The sequence below is a fragment of the Oreochromis niloticus genome, linkage group LG11 (assembly GCF_001858045.2).
Source record: "Oreochromis niloticus isolate F11D_XX linkage group LG11, O_niloticus_UMD_NMBU, whole genome shotgun sequence".
Lineage (NCBI taxonomy): Eukaryota > Metazoa > Chordata > Actinopteri > Cichliformes > Cichlidae > Oreochromis > Oreochromis niloticus.
Window position 1 is genome coordinate 28,911,005 of NC_031976.2, and position 24,492 is coordinate 28,935,496.

Below are 24,492 nucleotides of genomic sequence, written 5' to 3' on the forward strand. Positions count from 1 at the left end.
CAAAAAGCAAACACCTGATGAAAGAACTGCACCAATCAAAAATGCAATGATAATTTCCAGAAATTGCCACCTAAGACCCGATGATGGCTCTGCATTCGAAGGAAACAACATGAAAAACCTGTTAACTCACATATTGAATTATATATAGTACACCTAATTGCTGGTCTAATGATTGTCTTAATTACATAGGTCATAGATTACATGGGTTAAAAAAAATGGTAGTAAAAATGTCAAGTGGTTAAAAGTGTTAAAGAAAGGGTTTTAATTTAAAACAACAACAACAACAACAACCAAACAAAACTTACCATCTGTTTTGGACAAGTTGTTGTTGATCAGCAGGTTTTCTCTTTCTTCTCCATTTCCATTGTTGCTGACACATTCGACAGTGCTGTTGCCATGGTTTTTCACAGTTACACTGACAGTGCTGTTGACTGTGTGGTTTAATACACTGGTAATGACAGAGTACTCAGTGTGGTGATTCAACAGAGGCCATTTGATGGTAGGTAAAGGAAACCCTTCACTGATGCACACACAGGTCAAACCCCCAGACTGAAGCACACATCCTGAGCCATTCTGTATCTTTGTATGCCCTGTAAACATGTAACCAGAATCATAAAACAGGGGACGCTGCAAGCTATAATGTTAATGAATTTCAGGTTAAAATGCCATCTACTTACAAGTCACAGTTACATCAACATATGAAGCCAGAGTTGTGTCCAGATGTTTTACTGTACAGATGTACTGCCCTGAATGTTCTGATGTCACATTATGGACGACAAGTGTAGCTGACCTAGTGTCATTGTGAAGGTTTGTGTCAGAACCAAGTTTAGACCACACAATCAGAGATGGAGGGAAACTTTCAACACTGCAGGTCAGATTCAGAACATCTCCCTTCTTAACAGTTGTATTCCCAATGATCTGAGCAGCCCTGTTATCTGTGGATGATATTTCAGTGGTTTATTTAAGGAGTTCAGAAACAACACTGGCATGTAATCATTCTTCACAGCTTAAACTGCAAAATTAACCTGCAAGATGGTAAGGCTGTTGATGACATCACTTTTTATGTTAACCAGTAATGTGACAATGTGTGGTACTTACATATTATTGTTATGGTGACGTTATTCTTTAGGGTATTATTCATATATTTAACTTTACAGATGTACTGCCCTGAATGTTCTGATGTCACATTATGGACGACAAGTGTAGCTGATCCAGTGTCATTGTGAAGGTTTGTGTCAGAACCAAGTTTAGCCCACTCAATCACAGATGGAGGAAAGCTTTCAACACTGCAGGTCAGATTCAGAACATCTCCCTCCTTAACAGTCTTATTCCCAATGATCTGAGCAGCCCTGTTATCTGTAAAATACATTTCAGTGATTTCAGTGGTATATTTAAGGAGAGTGCAAGTTACACTGACATGTAATCATTCAACACAAAAAACCCCTGAAGGATAAGAATAATAAATACGTGAGTTTAATTAATGCAAAGTGTAAAATGCCACAAATGTCATTAAAATGCTAATTACAATTGGTCACTGTACAACATCAGAGGTTTCAAAAGGCTCCTAATACATTTCCTCTTAGTTCCCCTGTATAGTGCAGTCGACAGTGTTCCTCTTTCTGAATAAAGTTTTACTCTACATCTATAAATAAAAAAACATATTTGTACATCATCTTCAACTTTTCAAAATTATTTTAAGTGACAATTTTGACATTTAAAAAAAAAAAAAATACAAGTAGTCACTGGTAACCAGGGGTCCCCAATCCCAGTCCACGAGGGCCGGTGTCCCTGCAGGTTTTAGATCTCACCCTGGGTCAACACACCTGAATCACATGATTAGTTCATTACCAGGCCTCTGGAAAACTCCAAGATATGTTGAGGAGGTAATTTTTCCATTTAAATCAGCTGTGATGGATCACAGACACATCTAAAACCTGCAGGGACACCGGCCCTCGTGGACTGGGATTGGGGACCCCTGATCTAAACATTTCAAAGCAAATACACACAAATGTTGATGATATCACATATTTAATGAGGTGTGGCTGTAAGAGTTATTCAAAAGAATTACACTAGTCTAAACTCACCATTTCAGGTACCAGATGAAACGAATATGACCACTGCTAAAAATGTTTAGCTTAAAAGCACAAAGTTGTGTACTTACATATCACTGTGACACTGATATCCTTCTTCAGGGTATTGTTCATATATGTAGCTGCACAAATGTACTGTCCAGAATGTTCTGCTGTTGCATTAGGGATGACAAGTGTAGCTGATCCAGTGTCATTGTGCAAGTTTGTGTCAGAATCAAGTTTAGACCACTCAATCATGGATGGAGGAAGACTTTCAACACTACAGGTCAGATTCAGAACATCTCCCTCCTCAACAGTTGTAACACCACTGATTGTAATTTCTTTCTTATCTGTGAGATAAAAATATACATTTTACAATAGTGTGATTTCCTTTTAAGACTCTACTGATCATTCAATAGATTTAAAAAATTAATATTAAAAAAAAAGGGTTGCAAAGAACTCACGGTTCACATTTAGAGTGAAAGTCTTCTGTGTACTTTTTCCACCTGTGAAGCGGATTTTACAGGTAACAGTGGTGTTGTGCTGTTCAGCTGAAGATTTAAAGGTCAAAGTTGAGATGTGTCTCTGTGTGAAAGCAGTCAGATTCTCAGTCTTGAAATCAGTGCTGTTTCCTGTAATGTAAGATTCAGTCCCTCCTGCTCCTCTCCATGTCCAGGTGATTTCAGGAACAGATCCAGAGCAGAGACCAGGAGCAGTGCAGGTCAGTGTGGCCTGCTGTCCCTCTGTCAGTGTGGGAATCTTAACTCTGGTTTTCTGATTAAGACCTAATGTAAATACATTGCATTTGTAAAAACAGATTAACTACCTGAAGTTCGTCTAGAACATCATTCTGTTTTTCAAATAGTAAGATATTGTCAAGGCAAACAGTTTTAACAGGAACTGCTGCAGTTCCTACCAGCTACCATAGAGGTCAATAATTCTCCCAAAGAATGAATACTTCATTAAGGCCATAAAAATACTAAATATGTTATTGTACATGACTGAATATTTTTTTTCCACATGATTGTTCTTGGAATAGCTTTTCATACCTTTAACAGAGACAGTTACTCTCTGAATGAATGTGAATCCATTTTGTTGTCCATTCAGTTCACCAGTAACTCTGAGCTGATATGATCCAGAATCAGACTTTTTCAGATCATTAATGATGATGCTGCAGTTTTTCTGACTCACATCAGGCTCCAAACGTGACACTCGTCCTTCAAACGCAGGCTGAGCTTTTGTGTCTGTGTTTTTGTTGCTGTGAAATATTATGTCAGCATCAGTGCAAAATTTTTTAGATGCTTCACATTTGTACCAAACTACATGTTTGGGTGTAAACTCATCAGCAGTAGTGAAAGAACACGGGATCACAACACAGAGTCCAGCCTGTGCTGTTAGTTCTCGCTCAGTGAGGTTAAGACAGTATCCTCTGTCACAGTGTTGTTGCGCCAAGGCTGAGGCGCCTGTTAATGCAAAGGGAAAGATAAACAGTGAATGTAATATTTAGTTTGCAGCAATAACAATTATATGTAACTAGAAGAATAATAAAGGATAAATAATAAAGAGAAACAGGAACTCAATTGCCTACAGCATCCACACAATTAAAGATATTACAATAACTTTTATGTATTACACAACAACTATAATTTTCACATTAAATAGCCTATTATATATACAGGCTATGAAATTTGCCTGGATATTGATTAACAATATCTCTGGACATGTTTAAGAAAAAAATAAATTAAAATGGTACACATGATAATAGTAGAGATGTAAATACTAAAGGCACATATTTATGATCAACTGTAGATAATAATAAATTCTTATCATCTTTTTTTTTTTAAACATGTAAATATTTTTTTTTAAACTACAAATATAGCAGAATTACAATAAAGGAGAAGATACAAACCTGTGTCAGCAATGTTGCCTTTTACAGAGACAAACAGAGCCGACCAGATGAGAACAAACATGTTCGATGCCCGAGACGTTCAGTCTCTCCCTCCACAGAATAACTTATCCAGCAGATGAGCAGCCTCTGCTGTTAGTTTTATTTCACTAAGAATAACACAGTATTCTTGAGACTGCTTTCTTCCACCAGATTTTCTAACCTAATTACAAGATTACAGAAGAGAAGAGTCAAAAGTTTTTTTTAGCATTGCTGCTCACAGAGAAAAGCAGAATTGCCCAGATGAGAACAAACATGTTCGATGTTTGATGCTTGACATTGGTCAGTCTCTCCCTCCACAGATAAACTTTAATGCAGATAATGTAAACATGCAGAATTAGAACAAGGGATTGTCCACATTTTACATCATATATCTTAAAGGATGTCACATAATTTGTTTGCAGTTGTATGTATAAACTCTGTCTTAAAACATAGCTGTATCATTTCACTAATGTAACAACAGAAACAAAACAACAGTCCACCAGTCAGACCAGTTGTTTTGTCCAGCACAATTAACTTTTATCAACAGTACCATATAGAAGAAAAGGTAGAATTGTATTTATTTTTTACCTTTTTCCTGTCTTTCTCGTTCACTCTTCTCTCCACAGTGATCTCAGTTGACTGCCCTCGTCGTCTCTATTTTCTGTTTCTTCCTTGTTTTTGCACCAAGATTTCAGGAAGTTTCTCAGCACACATTTAAATTTTACTGAGCAAGACTGGCTTCTGTAAAAGCACCATCTTATATCAAACTGTGTAAATGTATTTCTCACTACATAAGCACTGAGAAATACAGCTGTTTTATTTGCTTAAAAAGACTCTACTGCTGAATCTCTGCAGGAAGAGTATTTTTTCTCTCTCTCGATAACTTGAAGCTGGTAAAGATTAAGGAATTGGAACTGGTGAAGAAACCTCATGTAACTGACAGTGTGTGATACATGCACAGTCGTGGCCGCAAGTTTTGGCTGTGGCATAAAGTTTCTTTTTCATATACTTTGCTGATCTTTTGCTGTCACTTGCATTTAATGTCTCACTGTATGTATACATTAAAAACATAAGTAGCAACAAATCCAAAGGCAACTACCCGACTGTAGGCCACAAATGATCTGAAATCACATTACTGGCACACTGGTACAGCACATGTGAGTGAAAGCTTCACAAGCAACAGTGGTGTGTAAATTCAAGAAACATGTTTCCCTCCTGTTTCTCTTTCCCTCATTAATCCCTTGTGTATTTAAGCCCTGTGTCTTCCTTTGCTCTTTGTTGTGTCGTCCCCTCACAGCGCTGTGTTTTTCTTCCATGCTCCTGGTAATGTTCTGGTTCTCTGTTTCCTGGTTCTCTAGTTTGAGCTACTCATTTTGAGTTTCTAGTTTAGTTTTCTTGTATTTTATTTTCAAGTTTTTCTACAGCAATAAAGCTGCCGTTTTGAGTTTATACCTTTGTGTATGAGTCCTGCTTTTGGGTTCTTCATCCTGCCTGGCACATTGCATACTTTGACATTTTTGGGGATTTAGCAGATTTCAAAGTTTCATACACGCTTTCATATTGCAGAGTTCATATTAAGTAATATTTTTACGTGAATCAAAATAAGTAGTATTTAAAGGGAAATCTCAGAATGTCTGTTATTGTTTTATTTTAATATCAATATTCAGTAAGCCAAAAATAACTAAAAGTAGTAACATGTACAGTAAATTTAATGGTCAAGACAAAGGGTGTTTTCACATCCTCTTTTAAGCTGAACGAGAAAAAGTGTTGAATAGCCTAACAGGCAGTTGTGTGTGTTTAGCTGTTTCTTTGAACCACCAAAGTAGCTCAGAGAAACAGCTTGCCACTGGCTTTCATGTTGGCAAAATGAGTGTAAGTCACATATTTTGTCCAACTGTGCTTCAATGCTTTGGCAAGACACACATGCAAGTTTCCCTTCCTATAAAATTTAAGTAACATTGTTACTTAAAAAACCTACTCAGGGATTTGTATTTCATTCTTGATGTGAAGTTATGAGTTGGGATAATGAGATTAAAGTGTGGAATAATCTCCAAATGATACTATATGGATGAATAAAATTAATATACGTAGATGAACTGCTTATTCTTATTATCATGTCAATGCAATGGTCTTGGAAAAGCTTCAACAATATCTACAACTGACAGAATCCATAACATGTAATCTGTAAATATCTTTGCTCCACAATGATGCTACTGGAACTCTGTGTGGCATTTATCTGCACTCTAATCTGAGGTGCTATAAACTTGCAATTGCTGCGGCTGGTGACTCGGATGAATTTATCCTCACCAGCAAAGGTGATTTTTGGTCTTCCTTCCTGCAGTGGTCCTCATGTGAGCCAGTTTCATTGTAGCGCCTACAAAACTGCTCAAAGAAGTCCTGCCATTAATTAATGCTTCAATCTTAAATATGATCAACCTATCTCTAATAATCGGCTATGTACCACAGGCCTTCAAGGTGGCTGTAGTTAAACCTTTACTTAAAAAGCCATCTCTAGACCCAGCTGTCTTAGCTAATTATAGGCCAATCTCCAACCTTCCTTTCATATCAAAAATCCTTGAAAGAGTAGTTGTCAAACAGCTAACTGATCATCTGCAGAGGAATGGCTTATTTGAAGCGTTTCAGTCAGGTTTCAGAGCTCAGCACAGCACAGAAACAGCTTTAGTGAAGGTTACAAATGATCTTCTTATGGCCTCTGACAGTGGACTCATCTCTGTGCTTGTCCTGCTAGACCTCAGTGCTGCATTCGATACTGTTGACCATAATATCCTATTAGAGCGATTAGAACATGCTGTAGGTATTACAGGTACTGTGCTGCAGTGGTTTGTATCATATCTATCTAATAGACTCCAATTTGTACATGTAAATGGAGAGTCCTCTTCAGACACTAAGGTCAATTATGGTGTTCCACAGGGTTCAGTGCTAGGACCAATTCTATTTACATTATACATGCTTCCCTTAGGCAGCATCATTAGAAGACATAGCATAAATTTTCACTGCTATGCAGATGACACGCAGCTCTGTCTATCCATGAAGCCAGGTAACACAGACCAATTAGTTAAACTGCAGGAATGTCTTAAAGACATAAAGACCTGGATGGCCGCTAACTTTCTGCTTCTTAATTCAGATAAAACTGAGGTTATTGTACTCGGCCCTGAAAATCTTAGAAATATGGTATCTAAGCAGATTCTTACTCTGGATGGCATTACCTTGGCCTCCAGTAACACTGTGAGAAACCTTGGAGTCATTTTTGACCAGGACATGTCCTTCAACGCACATATTAAACAAATATGTAAGACTGCTTTCTTCCATTTGCGCAACATCTCTAAAATTAGAAATATCCTGTCTCAGAGTGATGCTGAAAAACTAGTTCATGCATTCATTACTTCCAGGCTGGACTACTGTAATTCATTATTATCAGGATGTCCTAAAAACTCGCTGAAAAGCCTTCAGCTGATCCAAAATGCTGCAGCAAGAGTACTGACAGGGACTAGAAAGAGAGAGCATATTTCTCCTGTTTTGGCTTCCCTTCATTGGCTTCCTGTTAAATCCAGAATTGAATTCAAAATCCTGCTCCTCACATACAAGGTCTTAAATAATCAGGCCCCATCTTATCTTAATGACCTTGTAGTACCATATCACCCTATTAGAGCACTTCGCTCTTGCACTGCAGGCCTACTTGTTGTTCCTAGAGTATTTAAAAGTAGAATGGGAGGCAGAGCCTTCAGTTTTCAGGCCCCTCTTCTGTGGAACCAACTTCCAGTTTGGATTCGGGAGACAGACACTATCTCTACTTTCAAGATTAGGCTTAAAACTTTCCTTTTTGCTAAAGCATATAGTTAGGGCTGGACCAGGTGACCCTGAATCCTCCCTTAGTTATGCTGCAATAGACGTAGGCTGCCGGGGATTCCCATGATGCATTGAGTTTTTCCCTTCTAGTCACCTTTCTCACTCACTATGTGCTAATAGACTTCTCTGCATCGAATCATATCTGTTATTAATCTCTGTCTCTCTTCCACAGCATGTCTTTCATCCTGTTTTCCTTCTTTCACCCCAACCGGTCGCAGCAGATGGCCGCCCCTCCCTGAGCCTGGTTCTGCCGGAGGTTTCTTCCTGTTAAAAGGGAGTTTTTCCTTCCCACTGTTGCCAAAGTGCTTGCTCATAGGGGGACATATGATTGTTGGGTTTTTCTCTGTATTTATTATTGTGCTATCTACTGTACAATATAAAGCGCCTTGAGGCGACTTTTGTTGTGATTTGGCGCTATATAAATAAAATTGAATTGAATTGAATTGAATTGAATTGAATAGCGCTTGATGGTTTTTGCGACTGCACTTGGGGACACAGTCAAAGTTTTAGCAATTTTCCAGACTGACTGACCTTCAGTTCATAAATTAATGATGGACTGTTGTTTCTCCTTACTTCGTTGATTGGTTCTTGCCATAATTTGAATTCTAACAGTTGTGTACCAACCTGACTTCTGCACAACACAACTAATGGTCATAACTCCATTAAGAAGGCATTATTATTGTGCTGATTGTGGCAAGATCTGAAAACTGCTGTTCACAAACGCTGTCCATCTAATCTGACTGAGCTGGAGCTGTTTTGCAAAGAAGAATGGGCAAGGATTTCAGTCTCTAGATGTGCAAAGCTGGTAGAGACATACCCTAAAAGACTGGCAGCTGTAATTGCAGCAAAAGGTGGTTCTACAAAGTATTGACTCAGGGGGCTGAATAATTACGCACACCCCACTTTTCAGTTATTTATTTGTAAAAAATGTTTGGAATCATGTATGATTTTCGTTCCACTTCTCACATGTACACCACTTTGTATTGGTCTTTCACGTGGAATTCCAATAAAATTGATTCATGTTTGTGGCTGTAATGTGACAAAATGTGGAAAAGTTCAAAGGGGCCGAATACTTTTGCAAGCCACTGTATTACGCCTGCTAGCTCATTTCTTCCGCTTGATATAAGAGTTTGCTAAATGAACCATTAGCTGAACAATCACAGTTCTAAATACGATTAAAATATTTTATTTGAAAAATACTACAACTAAAAGATGTTTGTCTTTGTATTAAGAAATGTACTCGTTCCTCCATCTTTTTACTGCTGCAAAGATGAAAGAGAAACATTTATGTTTAAGATGCAGGTTTGGAGAAGGATCTCTTCAGCCAAACAAAAAGATACAGAAAATGCTTTGTTTGACCTGAAATAGGTCCATAAAATATGGAACAGTTTTTGTTTGTTTCTTTTTTTTTGTTTGGTTCTTTAGCCATCAAAATTATTGTCTGAAGGCCAAGAAAGATGCCCAGTGGACTTACTTTACCAAGTGCATCATCACGGCCTTGCTGTATTGGTGCATTTGATTGACATTTGTTATTATTATTATTTATTTATTTATTTTATTTTATTTTCCGTTGTTACAGCTGGGACAGACATGACTGGGGAATAGGGAAGGGAGAAAGTAAGAAATAAAGAGACAGAAGTAAAGAAAAACAGAGGGGAAGAGGGACAGAGAGAAAGGGCACTTAAAAAATCACCTGGATCACTTTTTAGAGAAAAAAAGAAGAGAAAACAAGCAAAAAAAGAGAGCAACATAATAAACAGATCACCATCGCAATAATCTAGCTAATTGTAAATAATAGTAAATACTAAATATTGAATGTTATTGTGCAGCACACAAGACCGACAGCACACAATGTGCTTTGAGGCAGCAGCCAAGAAAGGTGTAGTTTGTGTCTGTGTACACCCATGTGTACACCTGTGTGCACACCTGTGTGGATGAGCGCGCTTCTATTCAAAAGGGTTCTCCTCGTAATGATCTGCTAGGGGGTGTGGGGAGCCATAGCCCATACCCCAGGACATGAAGCATGCATGGAGGAGATCCAGGCTCCAGACATCCAGAGGCTCCCAGAGTGTGTGAGCCCAAGGATGACCATCGGAGGGGCAACAGTTTCACTGTCAGCAGCCAGCTGCGCCACAGTGGACCTAGCCACAGGCCCGGAGGCCGGAGGCCAGAGGCCTGAGGGTCCCCCACCCCCAGAAGGGGCCCACCGAGCCACAGGCGCCAGGTCCCACCAAGCAGCCACCGGGAGTGTGTCGGTACATACCTGAGCACCCAACCCCAGACACCACGGACCACCAACGCACTGACATCTGAGGGCATCAGCCACCGGCAGGGAGTGTGGTGAGGAGACAGGCCTCCATACCTTTGAGGGCCTGAGATGTTCCCAGAGGGGTGGAGTCTAAGACGCGACCTGACATATATAGACACAGATGAACAGGTACACACAGACACAAAGGTGCATTTCCACCCTCATGCACACATATACAAATACTCAGAATTCACCCAACGTGGAGACAAACACAAATGGACACTGTACACACAATCACACTCCCCAAACTTACTCTATCCCCCAGGTCCAGGTACTCTTGCCCCCAGAGGGAGAAACCTGCTCCTAGTTTAATAGGTGTGGAACAGTTTAATACCACCACCATGGGAAGCAGAGCATTCAGCTGCTCTGCTCCCAGGCTGTGGAACTCTCTACTCCCAGAAATAAGAAACATTGGTTCTCTCCCCCAGTTTAAATCCCAACTCAAAACTCATCTCTTCAAATCTGCATATTCACTGTGAATCCACTGTTTGTTAATTTTAGCTTGTGCTTTTGTTTTATTGTTCTTATTCTGCCATTGTTTTACTAAGTGTTTTATCCTATTGTAAAGTGTCCGTGGGTGACTTGAAAGGCGCTCATAAATAAAATTTATTATTATTATTATTATTAATATCTGAGGAAACCTGCTTGTGTTACATGATTCAGGCTAACAGAATTAGATGTTTAAAAAATGTTCATTTTTATTCATTCATCATGCATAATCAAACAACATGCAAAAAGCCATCTCCAAGGCAGCAGCAGACTCACAGTTCCATAACAGACCATTTTAACCATTTGACTTGTGGCACAAATGGCTTACTCTGCCCCCTACAGGCGAGTGTAATGAATGGCCAAAGGATGCAACCAAATAGCATAGGTTAAATAAGCAAAGACTACTGTCTTTGTCTTGTGACTGTACTGACATTATTTTTGAATGTAAAATAGACAAGTAAATGTTCTAAATGAAATAAATATTAGGATTATGCCATGCAGTCAGAAAAATTGACATTAAGACACCTGAATTATTCTGCTGATTAATGTTCGCCCATAGGAACCATATTGGTCTTTAAAAAGCATTTTTTCTGTCTCGCTGACCACTATGAACAAAATATCTAACATAAAACTTGAATTGAAGCATAGCAAAAATAACAGCGGTGGTTGCATGTTGGGCTACTATATTGGCACAAAATAACAGTGGAACAATTCAATTCTGTCCAACTTCATTTGCTCACTTTGCTGACTTAATGAATTTTCATGGTCCCTGCTGCAGCATGTAGAGATTCACAGCATTGTGGAAATAGTTCAAAAGATCATTATTCATACATCTGATGAGATCAAGGAACTTTTATCCCAGTTAACTCCACAGTAAAACGTTCCTCAAATTTCACTGATTATGTCATTCACAATGGAGTACACTGCTTCGTCCCCCCCTTCCTCATTTTCTGGTTCACGGTATTTCATCTCCAACTCCACCACCATCTCATCTTCTTTGGCATCTAACAATTCATCTTCCTCTTCAGCATCTTCACGTTGTTCTTTGACTGCTTTATTAATTTCACCATACTCTGTCTTCGTGCTCGCCTGCTTTCTTCCATTTCTTTTCAACAGGGAAAAATTAATTGTAGCATATTGCACTTCTTTTCTTCCGCTGTTTGAGTTTAGCATCTGACTGCCTTGAAATACTGGACCGTCATATATCTGTTGAGTACAAAGTAAATAATATGACTTATTCATGCCCCTCTTGTATATTTATATTCTGCTTCATACACAAAATTCTTTAGCTTCTGCTTATTTTTGCATCAGCTTGAAGAAAAAAATGAACCCTGAATTACTTTTATCCTTTACAATGCACTTGAAAAGATGCTGCAGAGTGTGACAGAAACAAGATGCTACATGATCTAAGCTTTAAGTCTTTGTATATATGAAATTAATGTTGCATGATGATTTGACCAACTTAGCTGCTACATGCAATATCAGTGACCTGGTCATCAAATTCTGGCAACAAACTGACAGTTCTTCTTTTCATATTATTGGGCGTGTTTTGTGAATATTTGTTGTTATTATTGTTATTGCTTCTCAGAATCAAGGAAAAGTCTCTCATGAGAGCAGAACTTTTGTGTGAGCAAATATATAATAATATAAATAATATATTTTTTGATATTGAAGTGAGTTTCCAGCTACTAACTGAATTGGTAAACAAACAAAACATCATTATCATACCTACAACAGTGCAACATCCAAAATATTCTTGAGTATAGCATATATTGAAAACTGACTGAGCTATATAAAATGTTGTAGTTATTCAAGTAAGAGATGCATCCAAAAGATAAATGTGGACACTTCAGTATTCTAAACATTTGTGCAGAAAATCATGTTTCAATAGGAGCCAAAGCCAGGAGCATGTCAAAGAAGCCAAAAGAACATAAATACCATTTTATCATTTCGACGTGTCTCCATCTCCAAAGTCTCATCAGAATTTCTGGAGCTCTTCTTTTTTTTTCTGGAAAAAAGGTTAATTTTATAGGACATGTTTACAAATATATATTAAAATTTATGTACAGAGAAAACCTTATCATAACTACTAAAGTAAATGTTGTACCTGTAGCAATTTTTGACCAAACAGTGCATGATTACTGAAAAAAGTACCCCAGTCAAAAAGACAATGATGACTTTCAGGAATCCCAACCTGAAACTAGATGGTTCTTCTGCAAGAAAAGGACAAAAGTTAATGTTCGTGGTTTCTGAATTATATGTAGTACAATTATACACCAGTTGTTGTGTTGAAAATACAGTACTAAAAATCTGAAAATGTTAAAGTGCAAAGTGTTTAGATGAAAATCACACACCATGTTTTTTTTGGACCAGCAGGTTTTCTCTTTCTTCTCCATTTCCATTGTTGCTGACACATTCAACAGTGCTGTTGCCATGTTTTTTTACAGTTAGACTGACAGTGCTGTTGACTGTGTGGTTTGACACAGTAGTAATGAGAGTATACTGAGTGTGGTCTTCTAGGAGCGGCCATTTGATGGTAGGTAAGGGAAAACCTTCACTGATACACACACAGGTCAAAGCATCTGACTGAAGCACACATCCAGAGCCATTCTGTATCTTTGTATGCCCTGTAAACACGTAACCAGAATCATAAAACAAGGTCAGGTATGATTTTAATACAAATATGAACTCAGATTCAATATTCATATCATCCACTTACATGTCAGAGTCACATTGACATATGAAGTCAGTGTTTTGTCCAGATGTTTTGCCATACAGATGTACTGCCCAGAATTTTCTGCTGTCACATTCAGGGTGACAAGTGTAGCAGATCCAGTATTATTGTGCAGGTCAGTGTTTCTGGTCTGAAGGTTTGTGTTGGAAGGAACTTTTTTCCACACAATATGAGCTGGAGGGAAACTTTCAACACTGCAGGTCAGATTCAAAACATTTCCCTCCCTCACACTTGTCACCCCAGTGATTTTAACTTCCTTCACATCTGTGAGACAAAAAATATAAATTAAACAATCATGTAGTTTCCTTAACTTTTGGACTTTCATGAAAAGCTTTAATGGCGCTGTAAACTTCAGTAGATTAAAAAAACAAAAACAATGAGACTGTAAAAAAACTCACAGTTTACTTTCAAAGTTGAAGTCTCTTCTGTAGTTGTTTCACCTGTGAAGCGGATTTTACAGGTAACAGTGGTGTTGTGCTGTTCAGCTGAAGATTTAAAGGTCAAAGTTGAGATGTGTCTCTGTGTGAAACCCATCAGATTCTCAGTCTTGAAATCTGTGCTGTTTCCTGTAATGTAAGATTCAGTCCCTCCTGCTCCTCTCCATGTCCAGGTGATTTCAGGAACAGATCCAGAGCAGAGACCAGGAGCAGTGCAGGTCAGTGTGGCCTGCTGTCCCTCTGTCAGTGTGGGAATCATTACTGTGGGCTTCTGTTTAATACCTAATGGAAATAAATTGCATTTATGAAGCCAGATTAACTACCCGAAGTTCATCTACTACATCAATCTGACTTTCAAATAATACCATATTTAGTGAAAATCATAGTTTTACCAGGAACTGCTGCAGTTCCTACCAGCTACCACAGAGGCCAACAATTCCCCAAAAGAATGAATACTTCATTAAGACCTTAAAAATACTAAATATGTTATTGTTATGAATATTTTTTTCTACATGATTGTTTTTGGAATAGCTTTTCATACCTTTAACAGAGACAGTTACTCTCTGACTGAATGTGAATCCATCTTGTTGTTCATTCCGTTCTCCAGTAACTCTGAGCTGATAAGATCCAGAATCAGACTCTTTGAGATCATTAATGATGATGCTGCAGTTTTTCTGACTCACATCAGTCTCCAAACGTGACACTCGTCCTTCAAACGCAGCCTGAGCTTTTTTGTCTGTGTTTTTGTTGCTGTGAAATATTATGTCAGTTTCGCTGCAACTGTGTTTAGCTGCTTCACATTTGTACCAAACTACATGTTGGGGTTTAAACTCATCAGCATTAGTGAAAGAACACGGGATCACAACACAGAGTCCAGCCTCTGCTGTTAGTTCTCGCTCACTCAGAGTAACACAGTATCTTCCAACACAGTGTTGTTGTCCCCAGGCTGAGACACCTGTTAATGCAAAGGGAAAGATAAACATAGTGAAAGGAATATTTAGTTTGTAGCAATAACAATTATATCTAATTAAAGATATTACAGTAACTTTTATGTTTTACACAAGTTGCTTGTTTGTGCTATACACAAAAACTATAATTTTCACATTTTACAGCCTATTAAATCCAGACTATGAAATCTGCCTGGATATTGATTAACAATATCTCAGGACATTTTTAACAAAAAATATTTTAAAATGGCACACAACATGATAGTAAAGATGTAAATAGTAAAGGCACACATTTATGATGAACTGTCGATAATAATACATTCTTATCATCTTTTTCACATGCAAATATTTTTTTTAAAAAACTACAAATATAGCAGAGTTACAATAAAGGAGAAGATACAAACCTGTGTCAGCAATGCTGCCTTTTACAGAGACAAACAGAGCCGACCAGGTGAGAACAAACATGTTCGATGCTCGAGATGTTCAGTCTCTCCCTTCACAGAATAAATTATCCAGCAGATGAAGCAAACATGCAGAAATCAAAACAAAAATGAAAACAAAAAGTCAACAGCTCACATCACACAGCTCAATGAAAAATGTTGCACGCTTAGCTTTGAGCGATGCTCATAGCGATGTGTTCTTTACCAGTATATTAGCTGCCAAATAAGAGTACAGCATTTGGTCATTCATAATATTTAATTAATAATTACTGGTCTTATTCCCCATCACTGCTACAGATGTGAAAACGTCTTTACATTTCTTATTTTAAAAATATATTTTGAAACACATTAAACTTTATTTTTACCTGTTTTACTTTATTCTTCAACACTGTCTTCTCACTGATGTCTGCTGACTCTCTAAACTGAAGTTTTTCATCCTCGCCTCTGTTCTTTTTCTTCCTCCTCCTTCTTGCAACAAGATTTCAGGAAGTTTCTCAGTTAACCACTTAAATTTACAGACTGACATTTAACTTCCACTGTACGCTATGTATAATTATAAAATGTTCATTGTTTATTAAATAATTTATGTTTTTAAAACAAAATGTTATCTTGAGATTTTGATTTTCCAGCAATGGTGCCCCAATAAGTTTATATATTCATATAGCATCAAATCATCATCATTTGCTTCAAGGTCCTTTACACTGTAAGGTAAAGATCCCACAATATTAGAGTGAAAACATAACTTGTATATAACATTTAGCTTATCTTTACATCAGTTCAACATCATACAACTGATACAAGATAATTATTTTGCTACATGAGTGCTTTCTTATGTACTCAGTGTGAAAAAAAAATAAAGTTCCTTGAGATAGATTGACAGCTTTAAAGAGCAAGAGCAGAAGTGTTTGCAGCCTCTCTGCAAACACTTCTGCATGTTTAAGCTTCTTTTGTTTCCATTTATATTGTGCATTTCTGCTTTTCTTGGTAATGCAATCTTATTTTAGCATTGCTATATTAATGCATTGCTGGGTACTTTGTATCTGTGAAAATTATTTTTAACCATTTAAATTAAGATCAGTGTAACAGTTTGTTGTTTGTGTATCAGGTTTTTTTTTTATTCTTTGTTATGGTTTTAGCTTTCATGTTTCATGTGTCTTAGTTATTAATTTGGACCTTGGTGGTTTTCTAGCCTTTAGGTTTTTGTCTCCGTGTCTTCCTTGTCTTATTATACTTTAATGTATAATATTGTAAAGGAAACAAAACATTAAAAAATTGCTCTCTTTTTTATTCGGGCTACTTAAATTTATTTTGGGCTACCAAACACTGAAGAGTGCCTGCCAGAAGGGCTACCAGAGATTTTGAAATTTTGCGAGCCTTGAGGTTACCTGGATGTGCCCTTGCTGCTGCTGTATAAGTCATGGCCCAACAGGGTGGGTGAGGAAGCCCTATGCCCTATGTATTTACACCTAATTTTTAGTTTTGAATTCTAGTCTCTGACTCAGCAGTCCCAGTGAATACTAAACAGTTCAGTGGCAGGTGGGTGACACTTAACACTTTGCTGGATAGCATTAGCAATTCATAGCCAATAGCATGTTTTGTTTAAGTTTTTTTGAATAAAAATTTTAAGGAAATACTTCACTTTCACTCATATTTTGATTAGACTGAGGATTGGGTGCGTGGGACTCAAATGATTTACTAAGTGGGACTATGGGCCGAACTATGCCAGTTTGGTTTGCCAAGCAACACGACTGTTTACACACATTTTGATGAGAACTGCTGTAACATGAAACAGAGCTTGCCAGATCTTATTTTTAATTCTTATTTTGTCAAATTGAAAAAGAACAAACTTAACTTTTTCAAATGCTGTTGTTGCAGGAGGGAGCAAAATGACACTTCTTGGTGGTTCTAAGTAGTTTAGAATCCTTGGGGCTTTAATGCTAAACTCATCTTTCAGTTGTCATTAATAATAATAGAATTAATAATAATAATAATAATAATAATAATAATAATAATTACAGTAAATACATCAATTTTAAAAAAAAGGTTTGTACTTACATATGACTGTTACATTGACTTTGTTGTCTGTATTGTTGACTATATTGTTCATATATTTAGCTGTACAGATGTACTGTCCAGAATCTTTCGTTGTCATATTCAGCATGGAGAGAGTTGCTGATCCAGTGTCACTGTGTAGGCTGGTGTTGGAACTATGTTTAGACTAGATAATCAGAGATGGAGGAAAACTTTCACTTGGCTGCCACTTGGTGTTCGCTCGCTCTGCGGTAGAGTATCACTTCCTGTTCCTGCTCAAACACAGTGGTGTTTCTGAGTAGCTTATCTGCTTAGCAATTTAATTAAAAACTTTTAAATACATTCTTTTTTCATAGTATAATCTTCACGTGCTTCATCCGAAGCACACTTTCTGTCTACTCACTACCTAATTTATAGCCAAAGTATTCACTCACTGTCTCTGTACTGTTTCGCTAGCTTAGCTTAGCTCATAGCCGACTCGTTAGCACCATGGCTACTTCACCTGTCCCTCCTGCACTTTCCTGCTCATTGTGTCAGATGTTTAGTTACTCCTCGGCCTCCTTTAGCAGTAATGATACCTGTAACAAATGTAGCATATTTGCAGCTCTGGAGGCCAGGATTACTGAATTGGAGACTCAGCTTCGCACCCTTCATTCACCCGTAGCTAGCCAGGCCCCTGTAACTGGTGCAGCCGAAGATAGCATAGGCCCCGTTAGCTGTTCCCCGGCAGACCCCAAGCAGCTGGAGAAAGAGGGCGGCTGGGTGATGGTGAGGAGGAAGCATAGTCCTAAACAGAAGCCCCAGGTACACCACCAACCTGTTCATGTGTCTAACCGTTTTTCCCCACTCGGCGACGCACCCGCCGGGGGTCAAACTCTGGTAATTGGTGATTCTGTTCTCAGACATGTGAAGCTAGAGACACCAGCAACCATAGTCAATTGTCTTCCAGGGGCCAGAGCAGGCGACATTGAAGGAAATTTAAAACTGCTGGCTAAGGGTAGCTGTAAATTCAGTAAAATCATAATTCACGTCGGCAGTAATGACACCCGGTTACGCCAATCGGAGGTCACTAAAATCAATAATGAATCGGTGTGTAACTTTGTCAAAACAATGTCGGACTCTGTAGTTTTCTCTGGTCCCCTCCCCAATCAGACCAGGAGTGACATGTTTAGCCGCATGTTCTCCTTAAATTGCTGGCTGTCTGAGTCGTGTCCCAGAAACGATGTGGGCTTCATAGATAATTGGCAAACCTTCTGGAGGAAACCTGGTCTTGTTAGGAGAGACGGCATCCATCCCACTTTGGATGGAGCAGCTCTCATTTCTAGAAATATGGACCAATTTATTAAACCCCCCCAAAATATGACTATCCAGAGTTGGGACCAGGAAGCAGAGTTGCAGTCTTACACGCCTCTCTGCAGCTTCTCTCCTCCTGCTACCCCCCCAAAAACCCATCTCCATTGAAACTGTGTCAGCTCCCAAACAGACAAAAAACAAACTAAAAACCAGCAATAAACAACTTAAATATAAAAAATCACAAAGAAAGAACAATACAGTATCCACATCTGAACCAAAGAGTAAAACAGTGAAATGTGGATTATTAAATATTAGGTCTCTCTCATCCAAGTCTCTGTTAGTACATGACTTAATAATTGATCAACAAATCGATTTACTCTGCCTTACAGAAACCTGGTTGCAGTCGGATGAGTATGTTAGTTTAAATGAATCAACACCCCCGAGTCATTCTAACTACCAGAAACCTCGAAGCACAGGCCGAGGGGGCGGTGTGGCAGCAATTTTTCACACCAGTCTATTAATCAACGAAAGACCAAGACAGACTTTTAATTCATTTGAAAGCCTGATGCTTAACCTTGTCCACCCCAGCTGTAAAACTCAGAAATCAGTCTTACTTGTTATCATCTATCGTCCACCTGGGCCTTACACAGAGTTTCTCTCTGATTTCTCAGACTTTTTATCTGATTTAGTGCTCAGCTCAGATAAAATAATTATTGTGGGTGATTTTAACATCCATGTAGATGCTAACAATGACAGCCGCAACATTGCATTTAATCTGTTATTAGACTCAATTGGCTTCTCTCAAAATGTAAAAGAACCCACCCACCACTTTAATCACACTCTAGATCTTGTTTTAACATATGGCATAGAAACTGAACATTTAAAAGTATTTCCTGAAAACCCTCTGCTGTCTGATTATTTCCTGATAACATTTACATTTACAATAATTGATTACACAGCAGCGGAGAGTAGACTTTATCACAGTAGATGTCTTTCTGAAAGTGCTGTAACTAAGTTTAAGAATATAATCCACCCACTGTTGTCATCTTCAATGCCCTGTACCAACACAGAGCAGAGCAGCTATCTGAACGCTACCCCAACAGAGGTCGATTATCTTGTTAATAATTTTACCTCCTCACTACGTACGACTCTGGATACTGTAGCTCCTGTGAAAACTAAGGTCTCAAATCAGAAGTACCTGAGTCCGTGGTATAATTCTCAAACACGTAGCCTAAAGCAGATAACTCGTAAGCTGGAGAGGAAATGGCGTGTCACAAATTTAGAGGATCATCATTTAGCCTGGAGAAATAGTTTGCTGATTTATAAGAAAGCCCTCCACAAAGCCAGAACATCTTACTATTCGTCACTGATTAAAGAATATAAGAACAACCCCAGGTTTCTCTTCAGCACTGTAGCCAGGCTGACAAAATGTCAGAGCTCTTTTGAGCCAACCATCCCTTTAACGCTAACTAGCAATGACTTCATGAACTTCTTCACAAATAAAATTCTTATCATTAGAGAAAAAATTACCAATAATCATCCCACAGATGTAATATCGTCTACAGCTACTTTTAGTACCATTGATGTTACGTTACACTCTTTTTCTCCAATTGATCTTTCTGAGTTAACTTCAATAATTACTTCCTCCAAACCATCAATGTGTCTTTTAGACCCCATTCCTACAAAACTGCTCAAAGAAGTCCTGCCATTAATTAATTCTTCAATCTTACATATGATCAACCTATCTCTAATAATCGGCTATGTACCACAGGCCTTCAAGCTGGCTGTAGTTAAACCTTTACTCAAAAAGCCATCTCTAGACCCGGCTGTCTTAGTTAATTATAGGCCAATCTCCAACCTTCCTTTCATATCAAAAATCCTTGAAAGAGTAGTTGTCAAACAGTTTCAGTCAGGTTTCAGAGCTCATCACAGCACAGAAACAGCTTTAGTGAAGGTTACAAATGATCTTCTTATGGCCTCTGACAGTGGACTCATCTCTGTGCTTGTCCTGCTAGACCTCAGTGCAGCATTCGATACAGCTGACCATAATATTCTATTAGAGCGATTAGAACATGCTGTAGGTATTACAGGTACTGCACTGCAGTGGTTTGTATCATATCTATCTAATAGACTCCAATTTGTACATGTAAATGGAGAGTCCTCTTCACACACTAAGGTCAATTATGGTGTTCCACAGGGTTCCGTGCTAGGACCAATTCTATTTACATTATACATGCTTCCCTTAGGCAGCATCATTAGAAGACATAGCATAAATTTTCACTGCTATGCAGATGACACGCAGCTCTGTCTATCCATGAAGCCAGGTAACACACACCAATTAGTTAAACTGCAGGAATGTCTTAAAGACATAAAGACCTGGATGGCCGCTAACTTTCTGCTTCTTAATTCAGATAAAACTGAAGTTATTTTACTTGGCCCTGAAAATCTTAGAAATATGGTATCTAACCAGATTCTTACTCTGGATGGCATTACCTTGGCCTCCAGTAATGCTGTGAGGAACCTTGGAGTCATTTTTGACCAGGACATGTCCTTCAACGCACATATTAAACAAATATGTAAGACTGCTTTCTTCCATTTGTGCAACATCTCTAAAATTAGAAATATCCTGTCGGTTAGTGACGCTGAAAAACTAGTTCATGCATTCATTACTTCCAGGCTGGACTACTGTAATTCTTTATTATCAGGCTGTCCTAAAAACTCGCTGAAAAGCCTTCAGCTGATCCAAAATGCTGCAGCAAGAGTACTGACAGGGACTAGAAAGAGAGAGCATATTTCTCCTGTTTTGGCTTCCCTTCATTGGCTTCCTGTTAAATCCAGAATTGAATTCAAAATCCTGCTCCTCACATACAAGGTCTTAAATAATCAGGCCCCATCTTATCTTAATGACCTTGTAGTACCATATCACCCTATTAGAGCACTTCGCTCTCGCTCTGCAGGCTTACTTGTTGTTCCTAGAGTATTCAAAAGTAGAATGGGAGGGAGAGTCTTCAGTTTTCAGGCCCCTCTTCTGTGGAACCAGCTTCCAGTTTGAATTCGGGAGACAGACAGTATCTCTACTTTCAAGATTAGGCTTAAAATTTTCCTTTTTGCTAAAGCATATAGTTAGGGCTGGACCAGGTGACCCTGAATCCTCCCTTAGTTATGCTGCAATAGACGTAGGCTGCCGGGGATTCCCATGATGCACTGAGTTTTTCCTCTCCAGTCATCTTTCTCACTCAGTATGTGTTAATAGACCTCTCTGCATCGAATCATATCTGTTATTAATCTCTGTCTCTCTTTCACAGCATGTCTTTCATCCTGTTTTCCTTCTCTCACCCCAACCGGTCGCAGCAGATGGCCGCCCCTCCCTGAGCCTGGTTCTGCCGGAGGTTTCTTCCTGTTAAAAGGAAGTGCTTGCTCATAGGGGGTCATATGATTGTTGGGCTTTTCTCTGTACCTATGAAGCGCCTTGAGGCGACTTTTGTTGTGATTTGGCGCTATATAAATAAAATTGAATTGAATTGAATTGAACTTTCTACACTGCAGGTCAGATTCAGAGCTTCACCCTCCTTCACACTTGTATCCTTAGTGATTTTAATTTTCTTCATGTACCACGCCCCAAGCAAGAGGGCGGCCGACAGATTATGTCTGATTCTGAAAAAAACAGATAAATCATGATATGGACGACAGGTAGTGTGTTTCCTCTCTCGCTTCTGCCAGATCTTTATTTAAACACATTCATGTGTTCACAACAAGTTGCAAAAACTTCTTAACATCTCTGTCTCACATTCCCAAAGCCCAAAATCAGAATAAACTAAAATAATATAAACAAAAATCTAAACAGTCATTTCTGTTGTTTGTTACTAAGAGCTTTAAATCACACTCTTTTCCCCACACATAGTCTGATAAAGCAAACATTCCAGTACTGTACCATGTACTAATGGCGTAGGATTAAATGTAAATGCATCTGTCTTCCTATTCAGTTCACCAATAACTCTGAGGTGATATGATCCAGAATCAGACTCTTTGAGATCACTGATGATGATGCTGCAGTTGTTCTGAATAACATGCTCGATAAGTGATAAGTGGTTTGTCCTTCAAACCCAGGTTGAACATCAGTGCTTTTAGTGCATTACTGTACACTACTATTCTTATTGTATATATTGTATATCTTATATCTTATCCATCTGTTCCTCTGTCTCCTGCTGCTTTGAGAATGTGCATGACAAAAGAATTTCCCTCGGGATAAATAAAGTTATTATTCTTATTCTTATTCTTTTGTTGGTGTGAAATATCATGACAGGACGCTCACATCCTGCTTCTGATGCTTCACATTTATACCACACTATATGTTGGGTTTCAAAGCCTTCAGGAGTCTTGAAAGAACACGGGATCACAACACAGAGTCCAGCCTCTGCTGTCAGTTTTCTCACATTAGGAGTGACGCAGTATTCTCTGTCAAAGTATGGATTTCTCATTTCTGAATCACCTGAGCAGACTTCAGTTTCAGGCAAGAAAAAATGAGTTTGTTTCTTGAGTCTGCATTTGCCTTTGCTGTTTTTTATGTTTTGTTTGTAATCAAATTGACAATTTGACCTTTTTTTTTTGTACATTTTTTTACCCTTTACTGTGCGTTTACAATTTTTTTTTTAAATGACACCACGAGTCAGCAGATGAGAAGCAATATTTATAATCTGGATGCATGTCCAAAAAACAGTGTTACATACAAATGTTAGAAGATTATTTAATATTTGCAGAATTATAAAATTGTAAAGAAGATACAAACCTGTGTCAGCATCACTGCCCGTCACAGAGAAAAGCGCAGCTGACCAGATCAGAACCAACATTTTGATTTGATCCTTGGCACATTTAGTTTCTCCCTCCACAGACAAACATGCAGTATATGAAGTAAATGTCCAGAAATGTCTCTAAAGGATGTTCCATGCTCACTTATTTCACAGTGCATAATGAATGCACAATGATCTTTAATCATCAAATCAAATTCAGGCTTTTTTTCTTCATTTCCTAGCACTGAATCGGCTCCTACTTTTATTTGCAATGAAAGACATGAAAACTTTAAGAATTTTAAAAGAATTAAGAATTTTAAGATATTTTGAATATATTTTATACATTTTTTTTTTATCTCAGTGATTTTGCTGTTTGTCAGTCTTCTCTCCACAATGATCTCTGCTGACTTTTTAATCTCAGGTTTCACTTCCTCATCTACATTTCTTCCTCATTTTGCAACTAAATTCTTCTCAGACAGTACAGATTCAAAAGATTTTCAAAACTGGCTTTCATAAATATAGCATCTTCTGTTACACTAAATATCTTATATATGTTCATTATTATTATTTATTTATTTATTTTTGGTAAAAACCCGTGTCTTAACTTGAGAATTTAACACACCAGCAGAAGTACTTAATTCAGTGTTTTCATGAGACATTTTGCTCATTTTTACGTCACTTCAACATAGTACAACACGAACAGCAATAAACAAGCTTTGTTAATTTTAATACATGCAGCCATTAAAGAGTCACATTATAAAGGATTCTTGAGGCACATTAAAGACATTAAACAACTTAAAGGATTCAAAATACACTTTTATAGCATTGCCGTTTTTCAGCCACATGCAGCCTCTCTGCAACACTTCTGCATATTTAGATTTTTTTCTTTATCTATTTATATTCTGTGGTATCTGTACTATTCTTACTAAGGCACTGTTACACCTTCTGTTTCTATGGAAACTTCTTGTTTGCAGTCTACTTGAGTTGCAACATTGTCTAGGGTGTGTAGTCCTTTACCTCTTATTTCAGTGAATAAATACTTAAATGCTCATGTCTCAAATGTCTCATAAACATTGGTTCCAACCAGTGTGCAGTGTTGGGGAGAAACAGAAAGGCGTTGAAAGGCTGAGGCTACATTCTTTAGGGCTATGCCTGTAACACTC

The 24,492-nt window shown here is 38.1% G+C and overlaps 1 protein-coding gene across 1 annotated transcript in view; it reads right to left on the reverse strand.

Annotated features, from left to right (window-relative positions):
* The window catches only part of LOC102075939 (hemicentin-1), a 46,119-nt gene extending 22,621 nt beyond the window's left edge, over positions 1 to 23,498 (reverse strand). The window contains exons 1-5 of the mRNA XM_025911184.1: positions 23,329 to 23,498; positions 17,274 to 17,521; positions 15,584 to 15,686; positions 15,183 to 15,272; positions 3,119 to 3,532 (exon numbers count right to left, since the gene is read on the reverse strand). Of these exons, the coding sequence (XP_025766969.1) occupies positions 3,119 to 3,532; positions 15,183 to 15,243 (475 nt within the window). The 5' untranslated portion in view covers positions 15,244 to 15,272; positions 15,584 to 15,686; positions 17,274 to 17,521; positions 23,329 to 23,498. The remainder of the gene's footprint in view (positions 1 to 3,118; positions 3,533 to 15,182; positions 15,273 to 15,583; positions 15,687 to 17,273; positions 17,522 to 23,328) is intronic.
* Between the last annotated feature and the right edge of the window lie 994 nt (positions 23,499 to 24,492).